This window comes from Diadema antillarum, unplaced genomic scaffold, assembly GCF_040938485.1.
Source record: "Diadema antillarum isolate AM-2024a unplaced genomic scaffold, OU_Dant_1.0 scf00000207, whole genome shotgun sequence".
Lineage (NCBI taxonomy): Eukaryota > Metazoa > Echinodermata > Echinoidea > Diadematoida > Diadematidae > Diadema > Diadema antillarum.
Window position 1 is genome coordinate 108,201 of NW_027271096.1, and position 17,399 is coordinate 125,599.

Below are 17,399 nucleotides of genomic sequence, written 5' to 3' on the forward strand. Positions count from 1 at the left end.
CCACTCGCAACTACCATGCACTTACAACTAACACCCCCATTTATATATTATAGGTCCTACAGGGTGCTTCCGTTGAAATAACATGTCATAATGACATGTTGTTACAATGAAGTAAAAATTTGGGTCTCAATTTTATCACCTTGATATGTCTACATACTTTATTTGTTTGGCTACAACAAAATGTTCATATAGCGAAAGGAAACTGCCTGTCACAAGGACTGCAATATAATGGGAGTTGCCTGTACCCCATAGGTGTATGTGCTCATATACCATTTGGATATGAGCCCCTTGGCATTGATGAACCCGTGCTTCTGAAAATCTGTGAAAGACTGATAGACTAAAGAGTGAAACAAAATGTGACAGTGCATCCACGTCTGTAGCAACAGCAGCAGCAGCAGTTTCTTTGGATTATAGTGAAATTTCAATACAACAAAAGAAAACTGCCTGTCCCAAGGCCTCATTATAATGGGAGTCGCCTGTACCCAACATGCGCTCTATACCTCTGGAGTTTGATCCCCTTGGTTATAATGAAGCACTGTTTCTGAAAATCTGTCAAAGATTGATGGACAAAACAAAACAAAAGCTCAAGCAATGCAGTGTGACAGTGCATTCATGTCTGCAGCAGCAGAAGCAGCCAAGGGTAAACATTCACTTTCACAATAGTAGCTGTTCTTTGAATTGACAGCTGCTTTTACAGAAAATCCTCAGACAAAAGTCTTTCCATTCACAGCAGCAGATTTTTCAATCTGTTTACCATATTAGTTCCTGGAATTTTATATTTACTTGTAGTCTTTCAGCAGATGCAAACACACCTCTGCCAAAAAATATTACAGTTAGTGTTGATAGAACATACCTATCTTCCACTTTGTATAAAACTATATACAGACATGTCTTTTAACTCTTATTCACAACTATATATAATGTTTTAAAAGTCACAACTTAGTTGACAACCAAAGACTTTCAAATTTGCCAGCTTTGCAAAGTACTTAGTAACATGTTACAAAACATAGAGAGAAAGCAGCAAAAGTGTTAAAATTGATCGATGTAGATCCACATGACAATACCATCGATACATACCCACAAAAAGAATAATTGCAATTAATAAGGTATACAGTATGAAGTATTATCATACCTTTAGAATGAATACCCAAAGAGTCATATGTCTAAAACAATATGACAAACCCGTTCTAAGGAAAAAATAAATATAGCATATCAGATATTAGATGCCATGAACAGCAAAACAACTGCTGGTGAAAAGAATGTGAAAGACATACACTAGGCAAAAAGATTCTATGCATTACAAATCCTCTTTGCAAAAATACTGTGTGCTGTCAATTCTTGCTAATCCACGGACAAGGTCTCTGGATTATAATCAAAGAAATTCATTTAACGGCGGATTTGCACAAAGCTCCCTGAGTTCTTCATTCCACTATGATTTGATGCTGGAAAGAATCTCCTTGGTCCACTCTTCAATGTCCTTGAATACAACCTCTCTCTCTCCCTCGGGCTCCTTCTCCAACTCATGATAGTAGCCCTCGTACCTCTGTGATGAGAAGACATAACAATGTCATAATATATTAAAACAATAACGACAGAGATGAAAGAAATTGTCATCTACATCCCTCACAGAGTGACACTATACAAATAATGCACAGGACAGAGTGGATCAATAGGATGTACGAGTTTAATTATGGAACCATTTAAACCCACAAGCAAAACGAGTGGGTTTTAGACTGCTTCCGAAGTGATATGAGAGCATCCAATTCTCACTGATCCACAAAACAGGCCTTTGCATCATTCGTTTTACAAGATTAAATTCATAAAACTCAACCTTTTTCCCCATCATGCATCCTGTACACCTACAACAGTCACTATACAAGGCTTGAGCTACGCGTTCAGATTTTACCAGATGCGTGGCCATGTGTTCGAATTTTACAGATGCAAGGCTCAGTGTGGATCAGTAAAAATCAATGCATGATAATGGACCAATCAGACTGCAGAGATTCTTGAGCCCATTTTATACTACAAAACGATACAAACACCTAGACAGCATTGTCTAGGGATACCTTACTTTGTAAATAGCACTGCAGTATTCTGAGGGTTGAAAATGTATAGTCAACCTGGCATACCATTTCATTCCCTTTTCAACAGAAAAGTCAACCTCACATAAGTTGGAGAATCGTGTAAAATTTGCGAAAATAAAAACCTCAGGAAATATTCAGTGTATACAGTACACATGTACTTCATTCAATGAATCCTTGATTCTGATTAGTTGAAATGGGGAGCATAATTCAACACTTTCCTTCAAATGTTCACAAATAGTACTAAACTGCCCAATAGTACCCAAACTGCCCTATTGCACCAAACTGCCCAAAGGTACTAAACTACCGTATTTTGGTTTGTAGAGGCACAATTGTACATGAACAGCAAACAACTTTTGAGACCAAATCTGTGACGTCTGCCTGTACCATTACGAAGTCACGCCATTTTTGTAACTGCATCCCAAAACAGGCATAATTTTGTGATTTTTTACACACTTCCTATAGAAAATAGTGCTCTGTCAGGAAACTTGTAAAAACTTGAATTTTTTCCCTATTAATCACTTTTATTGATAAATCTTATGCTAATTATGGTAGAAAACGGGTCAGTGGCAATTTCCAATGAAAAACAAGGGAAAAAAAAGGTCCAAAAAATAAAAATCGAAAAACAGAGAAATACATAACAAATTCCCAAAACAGCAAAGTACATAAGAATTGAAATGACTTTTGAAAGTTTGTGTGATGTACAATATTGTTGAACATGTTCAAACACATATACAAACCAAAAATCAGACTATCAATGTTTTTAAATAGTGTTTAGCAGGCTAAAATAAGATCTTGGGATTAACCTGTATAATCAATAATATTAAATTAGAAATTTACAATTCAAAAGAAAATCATAAGACACAATCTTGTAGATTATGACGGAGGTATTGTGCGTGCCAAATTTCATCGCGATCGCCGCACTGATGGCCAAGATTTTTTTTTTTGGGGGGGGGGGGAATCTGCCCCCTGCCCTTTGTATGTACCTACCTTGTAGACCTTGCGCTGACTTGCAGCCTTCTTGGCAAAGAGATCAGAGCCCTCAATGATACAAAGTTTGTCCTTGGTGCCATGGAGGAGGAGGAATGGATATGTGGCCTTGTTGCACTCAGCCTGGATCTTCCTACAAGCCTTTGCAACATTCACAGCCAGGCGTGCCTTCACCTTACCATGCCACACCAGTGGATCTTTGACATAGTGTTCCACCTGGCAGAACAAATCAACATTCAAAAGGAATACATACAGTCTGTATTCTTATGTAGTATCGTGGTCTACAGGTCAGCATATTGGACTTTTGATATATCTATCACAATGGCAACTGCATCAAACCTGTCTACAATGACCACCTGTCTATGATGAAAACACATCATGTATCCTTTGAGCAGTCACTATAAGCAGTTTTGACAGTATGGATACATACATAAATACATACATACATACATACATACATACAGGTGACTCCCATTTTAACAAGTCCTCAGGACAAGTAGTTTTCTTTTGTAATGTCAATCTTGTTTCAACTGAAGGGAACTTTGCATCATAGGGTGTGTTCGAGCGCTCAAAAGTGAACCAAAGCAAACTGAACCAAAGCGTACCATACCGAACTGTGCCAGTTTTGGAGCGTTCGAGCGCTCTGTTGAGAAAGCGTACCTCATGAGTTATTTTTAGAAAAGGTCATGCTTGTTTGTAGCAAGAATGTCATCCACCTGGCGCTTAAACTACTTACACCTGTCCTGAACAAAGAGAATGATATCTTTGCATTGTGACGTATGCGCACGATATGCGCATGCTTTACAGCGAACTTTTAGTACGCTTTGGGTACGCTTTTGGTGCACATCGGGAAGTGGTCCACTTTTGGCTCGGTACAGTACGGTACAGTACACTTTAGGAGTATTCGAGCGCTCCCCTGGCACGGGTACGGTACGGTACAGTTTGCTTTAGGAGAGCACTCGAACGCACCCATAGTTGGCCTTGATAATATTCTGGGGACTTGAATTTTCACTTTGTCGTAACGAAATTTCATCATAGAACCATGTTTGCTGTAACCGGAACATTTTTGCGGCATGAAATTTTTGCGAATTGGAGCCGACGGCCTTTTTCGCGGCATGACATTTTTGCGAGTTGCCTCTAACGCTCAATATATGAAGTGTAGACAATAACTTTCACATGCATTTTAATTTCATGAGTCTTGGCTCTCGCGAAATTAAAATGCATGCAAACATTCTTCATTTTACAGTATATGTTCAGGGACATCTGGGGGATGGGGGGGGGGGCTACTTACCACAGCTGGATCACGACTTAAGTTTGAAATGTCAAGTTGTCCAATGGGCATATGTGGGGAGATTCTGGTCATCAGTTCACCCATGTATATCTACAAAGAAAACAAAGAGTGCACAGAAGACCATCAATGTGGAGGTTATACTTTTCAAGCAATGTTGAGAAAGGTGAATTTCACATATTTCTTATTTTACTGATGATAGACTTGGTACTGGTCATATATGTAGTGCCCACTACAGTAAACCAAATATTTGCAAGTACTTTTATTCGGATTTGCACTAGTGTCAAAATACACAAAAATGCATGAAAAAGTCCATCCTAATACTGCAAGGTAGTGGTGCTTGTGGCTCCTTTGGCTAGCAAGTTGTAAAGAGTCTTTCTGATAGTGTAAGAATAGTCCAGTGATAAATGTCAACAAAACAATTTTTTTTTTTCATGAATTGACCATCCATTATGAGCAAATAAAATTGACATACTTCAGGTATCACTTAATATCTCACATGTGATTCAGAAATGAACAGTCACAAATTGTTAAAACTATTTAAAAGCCAATTAGGGCATATCACTATATGAATTATGCAGAGTTAGCAACAACCCAGTCACATCGGTGATAAGCAAATGCTAGCTAGTATCAAAGTTTCTCAGAAAGAAAAAACACCAAACAAGTCCATGAAATTTGGACAACAGGCAGCACAGGATTTGCCAAGATTTATTCACCAGTTTCCTCATTTCATAGTATAAACAGTTGGTCATTAGGATATGGGGTTTCCCTCAATCAAAATTCTTTGAAATGAAACAAAAATAAATTCCTAACATGAAACCATGCCATGATTGTATTGGTTTCAGGATAATGAGGTTGCTACAGCTGCTAAATTCATGACAAAAGCTGATTTTCATGCATTTTTATTTCTAATCCAACGAGAGAAATGCAAAGCGGTGTTTTCATCACTTCATTTAATTATTTATGTCTTTGTGACCAATATCAGTGCCAGAATACACATTAAAATACTGTTCATTTCAACAATACTAAATTTCTAATCTGAGTATTTTATGAGACTGGTACATTTGTGTTTGATTGACTTGACTATCTGTACCAGTGTCAACTTTATAATGGAGTAAAATTTCCTTTGACTCATACACCTTTATCCTGTGTAAGATTTTTACATTGTGTCTTGTGGTGAACACCTTTCCTCTTATGTTGGCAAAAATAAATATAAATAAACAAATAAATAAATAAATAAAAAACAAGACAAAACATATAAAACTTACAGCAGCTGAAGATCCTTGAACACCACTCAGTTTAGTTGCAGGAGACATAAAGATTCCACCGGCGTACTTCTCAGGGGCCGAGTTCATCAAGAGAATGGCTATAGTGCCTCCCTACAATGGGGGTAGAACATGATACCTAGTGATTCCTCCCTACTCTGTTAGATCCCTGTAGTTTCAAATACAAGTTTTAAAGGCTTTAGATATTCAGCTATTACCATGTAAACACTGCTTATACAGTTAATCTGCTCATCTCAAGGAAATAAGAATGCTATAAACTGATTTTAGAATGCTGTACTTAGGTGAAAGACACCAGTATCATCCTGAGAAATGGGGAAGCTATCAAAATGTGATATGATTTCCTCCAAATTTTTCCTGAATTTTGCAAGCAAACGTAAACATGCTTTGATACACGATTGTAAAAAAGATAAAAAGGAATGCACAACTATGATCTCACATAGTATGTAATTGCATATAAAAGCATTTACCAATACAATTTAAATATGCTTCCACTGAAAAAGCAATGGAGACTATCTTGAACAGCGTATTTGCTGAATTTAGTACCGGGGGTATGTATTAGTACCCTCTGAAAAATAATGAACAAAATTTAGGCGAGCCTAATTATGACTACGATATGTACAAGAACTTCACTACTATATGATTTCCACTGTGCACTACAGCTAAACCATGGTTTTCATTGGATTCCTACCCTCGTGAAAGTACTTCAGATAGATGTGGCAAACACTTCCCTCTCTGTTAATTATGCCCCAAGCAAATCAAAACAAAAATAGAGAGAGAGAGAGAGAGAGCAGTTTCACTTCTTGTTTCATGTGATTCTTGAACACTTCACTATGGCAGGCATTCTGTGGTTTCATTTAGTTAGATTCTAACTGGAAAGGTTGCAGCCACACTCAATATTCCGTAGAGGAGTCCTGTTTTGCTTTCCCTACCCTTGTTTCTTTTGACCCTTTGACCTGACAGATGAATATACCTCGACTTCAACAGCTTTATGCCTGAATGGTCTTCTTTCATTAATCTTACAGCATTTTTCATTTATTAATTTCAACTGAGAGGAAAGTTTTTATTTGCCTTTAGTATAACTAATGATAACTTGAGTATCTATTCTTGGACATTTTTCTACACTGAAATCCTTTTAAAACAAAAAACAGAATAAAACCCTTGATACAACAAAGTAAAAATTCAAGTCCCAATGTTATCATTTGTACATAGCTTTATGTACTTTACTGTTTTGCTGCACATAACAAAAATTTCAACGAAAGAAAGTCGCTAGTCCTGCACAAGGACTTTGTTAGAACAGAAATGCACTGTATCTGAAAAAAAAAGCAAATTGAAACATTTGTATAGTATCAAGCTCAACTAAATCACATTTACCGGTAACTCAACCAGACTAAATGGCATCAAAATGGCATCTATGAGAGACACAAATTTAAGGCAGCCATTTCAAGTGGCAAGATAAGCTACTGCATTGGCTAGATGACATCAAGATCACAAACTAAAGACAAATCTTGCCATTGTCCATCCGCTACTGACCATGGAATGACCGAAGATGATGATGGGGAGATCTGGGTGATCTTTGGTCACTATGTCAATGTGCTGGTTGCAGTCTGCCACATACTTCTGGAATGCCGTCACGTCCACTCTCGCACCACCACTTCGTCCATGGCCAACTATATTTGAAGAGAAGGGAGACGGTAAGAGACAGTGACAGATCCAGAAAGAAGTGTATGCATGTGTGAGAGAAACAAAATGTGACCCGCTACAACAAAAGGATCCTAAAGTTCCTGACGGGCGAGCCAAGCATGGCCCAGAAAAATGCTATTTTCAGGCATTTCCTTTGATCATTTAGCTTCGAAATTTTGGCAGATGATAGAAGATACATTAAACTACAAAATTATGTTAAAACAGAAATCCGAATGTTTTGACAGATTTTGGTGATCTGACTTCAAACTCGAATTTTCTCGGCTCACCCGTCAGCGACTTTAGGATCCTTTTGTTGTAGCGGGTCACAAATAAAGACAGAAGCAGACAGGCAGACAATGACAGAATATAGTGCAGTGTGTGTGTGTGTGTGTGTGTGAAGAATGAGAAAGAGAAAAGAAAAAAGAGGAGAGTACACAGCAATATAAACACGAGTAACTCTGTCATAGATGCTTACAGTTATAGCACAAATGTTTCCAATAAAAAATCTAGCAATATTGCCCTATAATGCATCCTGTCTCCATACTTGTATGCACAAATGTATAACAAATCACTTGCATAATCATTGTATAAAAACAAACTGTAATGTACATGTATGCTTATCAATGATAGCACACTTTCTCTAAACCACAAGTTTACACTGGAATTTGTGTTTGTAGATGTTTTCACATCCTATCTAAATGAAAGAAACAAGAGATTATTAAGAGATATCATGCTACGACAAGCAAAATTATAGGTTTACATTAGGTAAAATCATCACTTTCCAGTAAGACATTAAAAAAGTTGGAGGTAATACATGTAACAAGAGGTGTGCTGGCCTCTTAATCTCCTTTAAAAAATTCAAAACTGATTAAAACAAGTACAATGTACATCTACTTTCAATTTTCACTCGATCTAATGTTGCAGTAAATTTTCAAATTTAAGTAATTTCTTTAATAATGAAATTTATTTGATTCACACTGCAACCTGATTCAAGACTAGGAAATGTTTCTTCTTTTTTTTTTTTCATTTCCTGAGTTGGCATTTTAGCAAACATCTCATGACATGCAGACAGCATGTGATTACCTTATGAGTAGATTTCACTTTGTTTCAGTCCTTTTGGTTTATTCATTTTTAATCTCATTGATGACAACAGACTTCAGAATTACAATGGTATAATATACCCTTGTAATTCCAATGTCTATAATAATGTACAGCACACAAACTGACAGGACTTTGAAAGGAGAAAACGGATAATTCATAAAGGCAACTAAGACAGGGGATAGGCCATATATCCATAGTTGAACCTGACGGTCAACAATCAAAGGGTAATATTATTTATTGGATAATTTGATAAGGCACTTCCCTTCTGCAGTTGAATTCAAAACTCTAACATGAATCATAGCATAGACAATACCAAGAGTCCTGAAATATGAAAGCTTTGTAATTTTGCACAAGAAAAAAAATAAACAAGTGTTGGCATAGCAATAGGCCTACTGTTGTACAAAAATGTGCAAAGTAAAGATATTAAAGCAATGTCATAAAGAAGGTTCACCACTAGCAGAGCTAACACTCTGAATGAAATTTGGAGAAAATAATCATAAGTGCAGGGGATCATCTTCCTACACAAGCAGTGCTTGACCGAGAAGATGGCCCAGGCAAGTAAGTGATCTTCTCTTCTGTATCTTTACTGGTATCAAATAGACCTAAAAGCAAAAATGCAGGTACGTGATCCTAAATAAAGATTTCATGCACACATCCTACACAGATTATCCTCTAGTGGCCCTCCACATATGGTGCAGCACAAACTTAAGCGGGTCAATGGCTCTAGCAGTTCTTGCTAAAGTTTATCATGGTATAGTGCTAGTGTTGTGCATTGCACAATATCATTGACAAATACCATAATAAGATTAAGATGAAACAGTAACCATCATCATCAGCTGTGTTGATGTTTTTAAAAAGAGATGGCAGTATCTTCACAGCAAAAACAATTGATGCACTTGTTTTCTATGCACACATTCAATTAAAAAGTATCTTTGACTCTATAGGTACATGTACAGTATGTTTATTAACTCATTTCTGGCACAGATGCAGGGAGTTTGGGCAGTTGATAAATGCAAAGCTTTTTCATTATAGGGTTAAAAACAAAGTTCTGACACACCTTAAACAGTGCGATTGTAGTACATTTGAGCCAGAAATGCGTTTCTGTAGAGTTGATAAATGTAAAATCCTTTTGAAACATGTTATAGCTCGGAACGGCCAATGCCAACCATTGCCACCTATGCATCTCTGCTTCCTCGTGTCAAACTGTGCATGGAGCTGTGCAGTAACAAGTCCTCTCTATCAACTCACGGCAGAGTTGATAAATGTAACTTGTGGAACGCGATCTGAAAGGGGTTTGCGTACAAATTTTGATCGTGGGTATTGAAATCCATTTCAAATATGAGAAAGTACATAAACATAGCCTTTCATTTCTTGGAAAGCTCTTGTCAACTGGATTACATCCAGATAACTGATCAAGGTATTGCATATGTACACCACATGTATGTGTGTGTATTTATGTACATGTACAACTAATGGATGTCTGTCTGTATGCACGTATGCATATTTGTGGACTGGCACTTGAAATCTGATGCAATATGAAGAGGTATGAAGCCGACATTTTTTTTTTTTAGAAAACAAATTAGCTACAATATAATTCTATGATGTAATTTATCACAGTAAGAGTCTCAGAGTAAAGTTTTGGTTTCGATGTCAGCATACTGCAAGGCTACCCCACAAAAGCAAACAAACAAAAACAAAGAGCACAGTCGCAGCTGTTGTCACCCATGCTCACTTAAAAACAAAGAAGAGTCTACTATCAGTGCCTCTCCCTCTACATGTACAGGTACATACAGTATCTATAAACCCATTCTAATGGAAGTAATATATCGTCTGTTGAGAATGAGAAGGGCGTTAAAGGACAAGTTCACCTTCATAAACATAAGGGTTGAGAAAATGCAGCAATATAAGTAGAACACATCAGTGAAAGTTTGAGGAAAATTGGACAATAGATGCAAAAGTTATGAATTTTTAACATTTTTGTGTTGGAACCGCTGGATGAGGAGACTACTACAGCTTGTGAGTCATATGCGTACAACAGTATAAAGAAAATGTAAAGAAAATTCAACATATTTTCACTTTTTTCGCATAATAAAAGACCACTTGACTTGCCTCTTTCTAAAGGCAGGGGGAATAATATTACCCATAACATATGTCGGTAACGAGTCAAGGGAATGTGTACTTTTTTCAAAAGATGAAATTTTGTGAAATTCTCTTCATATTTTCCTTGTATTGTTGTACGCATGTGACATCTAAGTTATTCATACACTGCAGTAGTCTTCTCATCCAGCGGTTAGTACACAAAAACTTCAAAAATTCATAACTTTTGAACGGATTGTCCGATTTTCTTCAAACTTTCAATGATGTGTTCTACTAATATTGCTACATTCTCTCAATCCTTATGTTTATGAAGGTGAACTTGTCCTTTAAGTTGTCTCAAACACTATGGGTTTAGTGGCAACTTAACGCCCTTATCATTCTCAACCGACGATATATTGGTGGAACCATAATTTTCAAGTCAAGTCAATCCAGCTCCAGGATAGGATTACATCATCTATGATATCAACTTCAGAATTGCATCATGATTTGGATTTCAAGTAACTCATGCCTACATGCGAACAGACACACTTACTGATGAGTGCCGCACTAACAAATATGTGCTTGCATATCATCCTTATCACAGCACACTTCCTAGCAGTGCTGATAGAGTAGTTTGGAAGTGATATGTTATCTGAAAGATAGGATTGCTCGTTTGAGAAGACTCGTATGACGAGGATCTTGAGACAAAATCCTGTATGTGAAAAACTGCTCAAAACAACAATTGTGCAGTCAACATTTTGGGGTGATTACTTTTACACAAAATATGTGCATGACAAATGTCAAATTTCCATGCTCTGGATTCTGATTACATTGCCTGTCTATCCACAATCAAAATCAAAGAAAAGGAAAAGAAAAAGAAAAAATGTATCCATTTTGCAATGGACGGTTTACGATCTGAGCAGAATGATTACCGGTCCTGTAAAATGGCTTCCAGATTTGGCAATTACCGTGTACACCATGTGTTAAAGCCATGTGAACAGATCTTCACAGATCTTGAAGATCACATCTAAAAGCAGGTACAATGAATTACACCATCAGTACAACTTTACTACAGTTGTAATGATGGTGGTAATGATGGTGTACACGATGATGGCTGGGATCCCACCACTGTAAACATTATTAATGCTGCATTCTGAGGGTTGGAAAAGCATATTTTAGCGGAAAACAGTATTGTTACCATTCCTGCAAAAAACATGTGTAGTAATAGAAACCTGCAGTAATTTTTGACCAAAAAAACAACAACAACAACAACCACAAAACACAAAAATAGTAGTTACTAAATAAATAAAAAATCAACAGTTGGCATCTCTCTGATGACAATGAAGGTCCTCACCTCCAACACAACATTTGGATTGTGAAAAAGAGATGAAAGAGTTGAAATCATGCAACAGTTTCTCTATGGATGCTTTTCCCCAATATATACCGCAATTCATACAGACGACACTCACTGTGGTCATGACCAAAGACAAGGCAGCCCAACTTGTTGAATGATTCAGCAAGGGCGTCGTATCTTGCACAATGCTCTCCGAGGCCATGGATGATATGAACCAGAGCCCTAAACATCAGTTAGAACATAGGAAAAAACAAAGAAACATATGATACACTTTATTACATCACATGACACAGTACATCCTATCTTGTGGCCAGCATATTCTGCTCTGTCCTTTCAGGAGTACTGGCACACGTGTATTTCAAAGACAAAATTCTGCATTGCATGTCAGAGCATTGTTTGCACTTGCTGCCTTTATTTGCAAGTCAATGTAGCAGGTTTTGGAAGAAAACAGACTCAAAAGCAGCAGTTCAGTAAATATGGCAACTGGACTAGTAGACCACATACCGTATGATGTGAATTTTCAATCAATGTGCAACTTGATAAAGTTGACGTGCTTTACCTCCAGATCATCAGAATACATATTTGGGAATAATAAAATGGGAAAGGGAAATTCAAGCAATGCAAACTGTAGCAGTAGCAGTACAATTCTGCCTGCTTCATGCCATTGGCTTGAGCTCGACAGTTCTGGCTGAGGTGAGGATTTAGCTTTTAACGTTTTGCGAGATATTCAGAAACCACTCTATGAGATGTCAGAGAGCATGCAATTCTAAGGGGTGTCAAAAGTTTATTTGATGAAAATCGGTTTTGAAATGGCTGAGATATCCCAAAACAAGGTGAAACACAGAGATCTTCATAAAAGGCGTGGCCTGTAGCCTTTTATTATTATCACTTTTTGGGATACCTCAGCCATTTGAAAACCAATTTTCATCAAATATGATGAATCCTTGTTAAAATTACATGCTCTTTCATATTCCATAAGAGGTTTCTCATTATCTCACTTTATAGGAATGTTCAAACATGAATCCCCACCTCAAGCAGTACTGCACAGTCCCTTTAATAGACCATATTTGTTCACATCACACAGTGTTTTTAAAAGCAACTTCCTAGATAGTGTAAGAGCCTTCAAAAATGGCTGCAACTTCATCATATCAGTACAGCTGCCAATTAACTTATTTTTGGCATAAAAGTAGGACTCTTTTGATGGGGTAACCATCAGGAAGTGATAGAAATTGATTTGATATTTCCACAGACCCACACATACTGGTACAGACAGACATTGGGTGCTGGTAGCAATGTCTGGGTATGTCATCAATGTGTACAACGCCCTTTTGATGCATTTGTGGTAGGTGCAGAATTTGACAATTTATTGAGAAAATGTACAACTGAGATACTAGGACTACAAAACTATGATCCAAAAATTGTCATCCAAATTCAAAGATAGTGGTGGAACACCACACTGATATGACTGTTTAGTAGAATATATTTTATTTCCACACACACATATCAGCATTCCTCTGTATAGACAAACTCTTTCCTTTGGCCTACTTAGGATGTCTATTTACACAGTGTGATCTTTGGATGTATTTATTGACTCTGTTGTGAAAAAAAAAAAAAAAAATCTCTACACTCATATCCCAATGACCTTGTGAGCCACTCTATACTAGACATTGAATCATAATTCATTAGTCATTTTCCTCACTAGAGGTACGGGGGGAAAAGGAGGATATTTGTGACATCATCAGTGTATACTTGAAAACATCATGATGTACAGTGCATAATGTATATGATTCATGCACAGTCAGTGTAAAAACACTGCAGAGCTCTTCCTATTGATCCACAAGTGGCAGACCCCCTAAACACCCAAAGATCAAGACTGCGTCCCCTGTGGTGACACATTGCACTTTGTGAGGCCCAGCACAAGCGAGGGGGTAGTCTTCAGATTTTCTGTGACTTCATGGGTTGAACTATAATAAAATGATGCTCTCTGGCTAAATGCAAAAGGTCAGTCCCTAGTTCATAGGCAGGGCTTTTTATGGGTTGATAGAAATCAAAGTAGTGCATTTAGGAATAAAAAATACGGAGCTTGAACTCCCAAGTTCATATAGACCCTACTGGCCAAAATATTGGAAATCCTTCATAAAATCCATAAAAAATCCCTGGATCACTACCAAAATTTATCATCTGTTACTTGTGTCAATCTCAACCTTCCCTGTAAATTTCGTCCAAATCCGAATAACAATTTTTTAAAATTTATTTTGCACACGCACAAACAAACAAACAAACCAACAGTAATGAAACATAACCTTCCTTGGTGAATCCTACTAACAATTAAAGTTAACAGAAATTTTCATTTTTTCTTGTAAAGATAAAAAAGTGTATCAAAGAAAGCCACAATGTCAACCTATCTGCTATGCACACATGAACATGAAATGAGTCTGCTGAAGAGAGCATGACTACATGACACTAGCTAAGAAAGTATACGTGTATCATTGATGTACAAAGCAGATCCCAATCAAATGATTGGTCGAGTGCACACATGTGACTAGGAATGCATTTTGAACAATATGTTAACATGTTATTTCGCATATGGGTCATTAGTATTAAAATATAGGTCATTAGCACTTTCAAGTCACCATTTTGACTACAACATAGGTCTGTATATATATTATTGCTGCAGAGACTAGGTCTTGCTTCACGAAATCCCCTCCTATACTGATCAGAGGAGGGCTGTAATTTAAGTTAAAAAAAACAACAAAAAATCAGTCAGATAGACAGTTTTTCTGTCTATAGTCCCAATGGTGACCAGGTGAGATTTCATTGTTCTATTTTGCAAAAATGGCTGCAGTAGAATGTAAAACCCCTACTTATTTTTTAAATGACAAGGACCTGCTTCATCATTTTAGAATTTTTATAACCCCACACCTAGATAATACCAGGGCTGCCACACTGGAAACTAGTTGAGAGTGAGACTCCTATACGCCAATGCTAGATCAGGAGTCAAAATGAGTGAGATCAATAGAAATGCATGCAAATTAAATAAAGTTTTAGAGTGAGAAAGGACCAAAATATGCGAGTCTCACGCTCAATGCGTGAGAGTTGGCAGCCCTGTGGAGTGTAATACACATTATTTTGTTTGGGCAATACTGAACGAAAACCCTTTTTTAGAACAGTCCAAATGACCTTAGAGAGGTAGTATCACCCTGTGTTCTACTGTTAATTTAAAGTTAGACTGTTCCAAAGATACCTTCTTGATCTACCGTGGGTAATTCTTACCATGGACCTACATGTTCTTACTATCAATATTTAAATTCTATAGGGCCTAGTACAGTAATTTACTGCGCATACAAAACCCCACGAAATTATACATACTAGATCTACTGTATATTATAGCCCTGTCGCTACATCTATTACGTTAGGCGTCTTGTACACCCGATACCCGTCTGGTCGTGCTAGTCGAGTAGAGGTAGAGTCTGGCTTCATACGCGTGCTGCATGTTTACTCACTTGATATCCTCCTTGGGGTACCAATATTTACAGTAGATTTTCAGGTTATCGGCATTGATGAACGTATTCTCCTTCTGGCCTTCGGGCAGTTCCTCTTTCGTCTCGATTTCAGCCATTTCTCCTTCCTCACTAGAAGGCCAGAATATGTACAGTAGTGCTAGGGGTAGCGAAATAATACTGATGGTGCAGAGAGTCAGCATTGTTCAGAGAAGCATGCAGCGGAGGATGAGCGTTCACAGTATTATACGTTGTATGTATACAGAACCGCTGGATAATGAAATACCGCGTACCGGTACTCCAATGGCAATGCCCATAGAATTTATACACAGAACGAGTCAACTTTGATGCATGCGTGCATAACAAGTGTGGGCGGGGACAGGGGTTTGGACCACGCATCAGCGAATCGCGGTCGCCCTTTCCCTTGGATGGCGTCATACATTTTGTACAGCGCCGGTATCCGAACATCGTGGCTACCACCAGCATCCATCCGAACATCTACCACACATTGGCTACCACACATTCACGTATAGTTCATACCACAGCAGTGAGTTGCAGTACAACTGTTTATAGCAGTAGTACGTACCGATTGAGCTGTTTGCACTCGAAAAGATTGTTTTTTCATTATTACAGTAATTGCATACATTAGATTTATCTTATATGACTAAGCATGGCCTAAATTGTCCCGACGACATTAATATTGGATACGATGCATATACCCCTATATACTCGTAGGTGTCTGTCATGAAGAGAAGAACACTAAATCAAGCATTGCAGGAAAGACTATTTTCTTTTGCCACTTTTCATTCATTCATTCATTCATTCGTTCGTTCATTCATTCATTCATTCATTCATTCATTCATTCATTCATTCATTCATGTTTTATATTCATTTCCAAACAATACGTCAAATTGTACTGTATGAAAATACACATATTCAATAATATTAGTTTTTTTTTTCTTCAACAAATATAGTTATGGCACCATACAAATATCGGTAATATTTAATCATCATCATCATCATCATCATCATCCCAAACGTCTCGAATTCCCCATTTTATTTGTAGTTTCAATATCAGCAGTTATACTGAATGCTGCATGATGGAAACATAAAATAAACATTTCCTACATTTCAGAATGATTAAGACATTAATGAGATAATAGATTTTGTGTTATGACTGTCTGACGATATGATTTCAAAAAGTAGGCCTAAATCCCAGTTTTTACCACTGAAAACGATCTGTCAGTCGATTGAATAATAGTACATTTTAGTATTACTTGTGTAATAGTATCTTTCAGGCCACATAAAGTATATAGGCATCTATAGGCTATAGCAACCATAATGATAAATATTGTGGAATAACTTAACAGAAAAAAAAACTTTGAAGGAACAACTAAAACATTATGGATAACGTAAAATATATATCCTTGTAGGGGTGAGATGGGAATTATCGGATTGAGTAGCTTGCAAACGTGACTTTTGCGGATACTAATAACAGTTTTGATAAAAGGCAAAAACCGAGTTGGTGGAGTGGGAAAAGGGGGCAGCGATTCTAATGGATGCGATCATCATCAACTAGGACAGAAACAACAAAACATACTGACCTATAACTTGTATAGGATTGGATGAATGGCGGTCCCATACATGTAGGCCTAATATCCACTGCATCCCGTCCAACTTCCCGGAACTCATCCATCATACCCTCCTTCATCATGCTCCTTGATATCAAATAACAAGTTTGCAGAGATTCATGGATTTGTATTCATTTATCTACTCATTAAGTTATTTAAATCAATTAATACATTAATCTATTCATTACTGTTTATTTGTTCATTTATTTATTTATTTATTTATTTATTTATTTATTCATTCATTCATTTATGTATGTATTTATTTATTTATAACTATGTATTTATCTATCTTTTTTGTCCCAGGTACTTCACCTTTTGAACGGTGACAGCTCCGTCAGCTTGAACATGATAGTTGCCATGTTCTATTTATACTTTTGAGATGTGTTTTTAACTCGGTATTTCCATAGCTCCA

The 17,399-nt window shown here is 37.1% G+C and overlaps 1 protein-coding gene across 1 annotated transcript; it reads right to left on the bottom strand.

Moving 5' to 3' along the window:
- Positions 1-1,234: 1,234 nt before the first annotated feature.
- LOC139724082 (monoglyceride lipase-like) lies at positions 1,235-15,502 on the bottom strand. Its single transcript, XM_071635284.1, has 7 exons — positions 15,360-15,502; positions 11,972-12,078; positions 7,176-7,312; positions 5,628-5,738; positions 4,363-4,452; positions 3,072-3,287; positions 1,235-1,543 (listed from the first exon to the last, which is right to left on the bottom strand). Exons 1-7 carry the CDS (start codon positions 15,473-15,475, stop codon positions 1,430-1,432), a joined length of 891 nt encoding a protein of 296 aa, XP_071491385.1. The 5' UTR covers positions 15,476-15,502; the 3' UTR covers positions 1,235-1,429.
- Positions 15,503-17,399: the final 1,897 nt, after the last annotated feature.

Excerpts from the sequence above, each read along its gene's own strand:
- LOC139724082 (XM_071635284.1), bottom strand. The coding sequence starts at position 15,475 with ATGGCTGAAATCGAGACGAAAGAGGAACTGCCCGAAGGCCAGAAGGAG. Across the intron at positions 7,313-11,971 it reads TGTCTTTGGTCATGACCACA|TTGGCCATGGACGAAGTGGT; the intron begins GTGAGTGTCGTC and ends CTTCAAATATAG. Across the intron at positions 5,739-7,175 it reads TCATCTTCGGTCATTCCATG|GGAGGCACTATAGCCATTCT; the intron begins GTCAGTAGCGGA and ends CCCCCATTGTAG.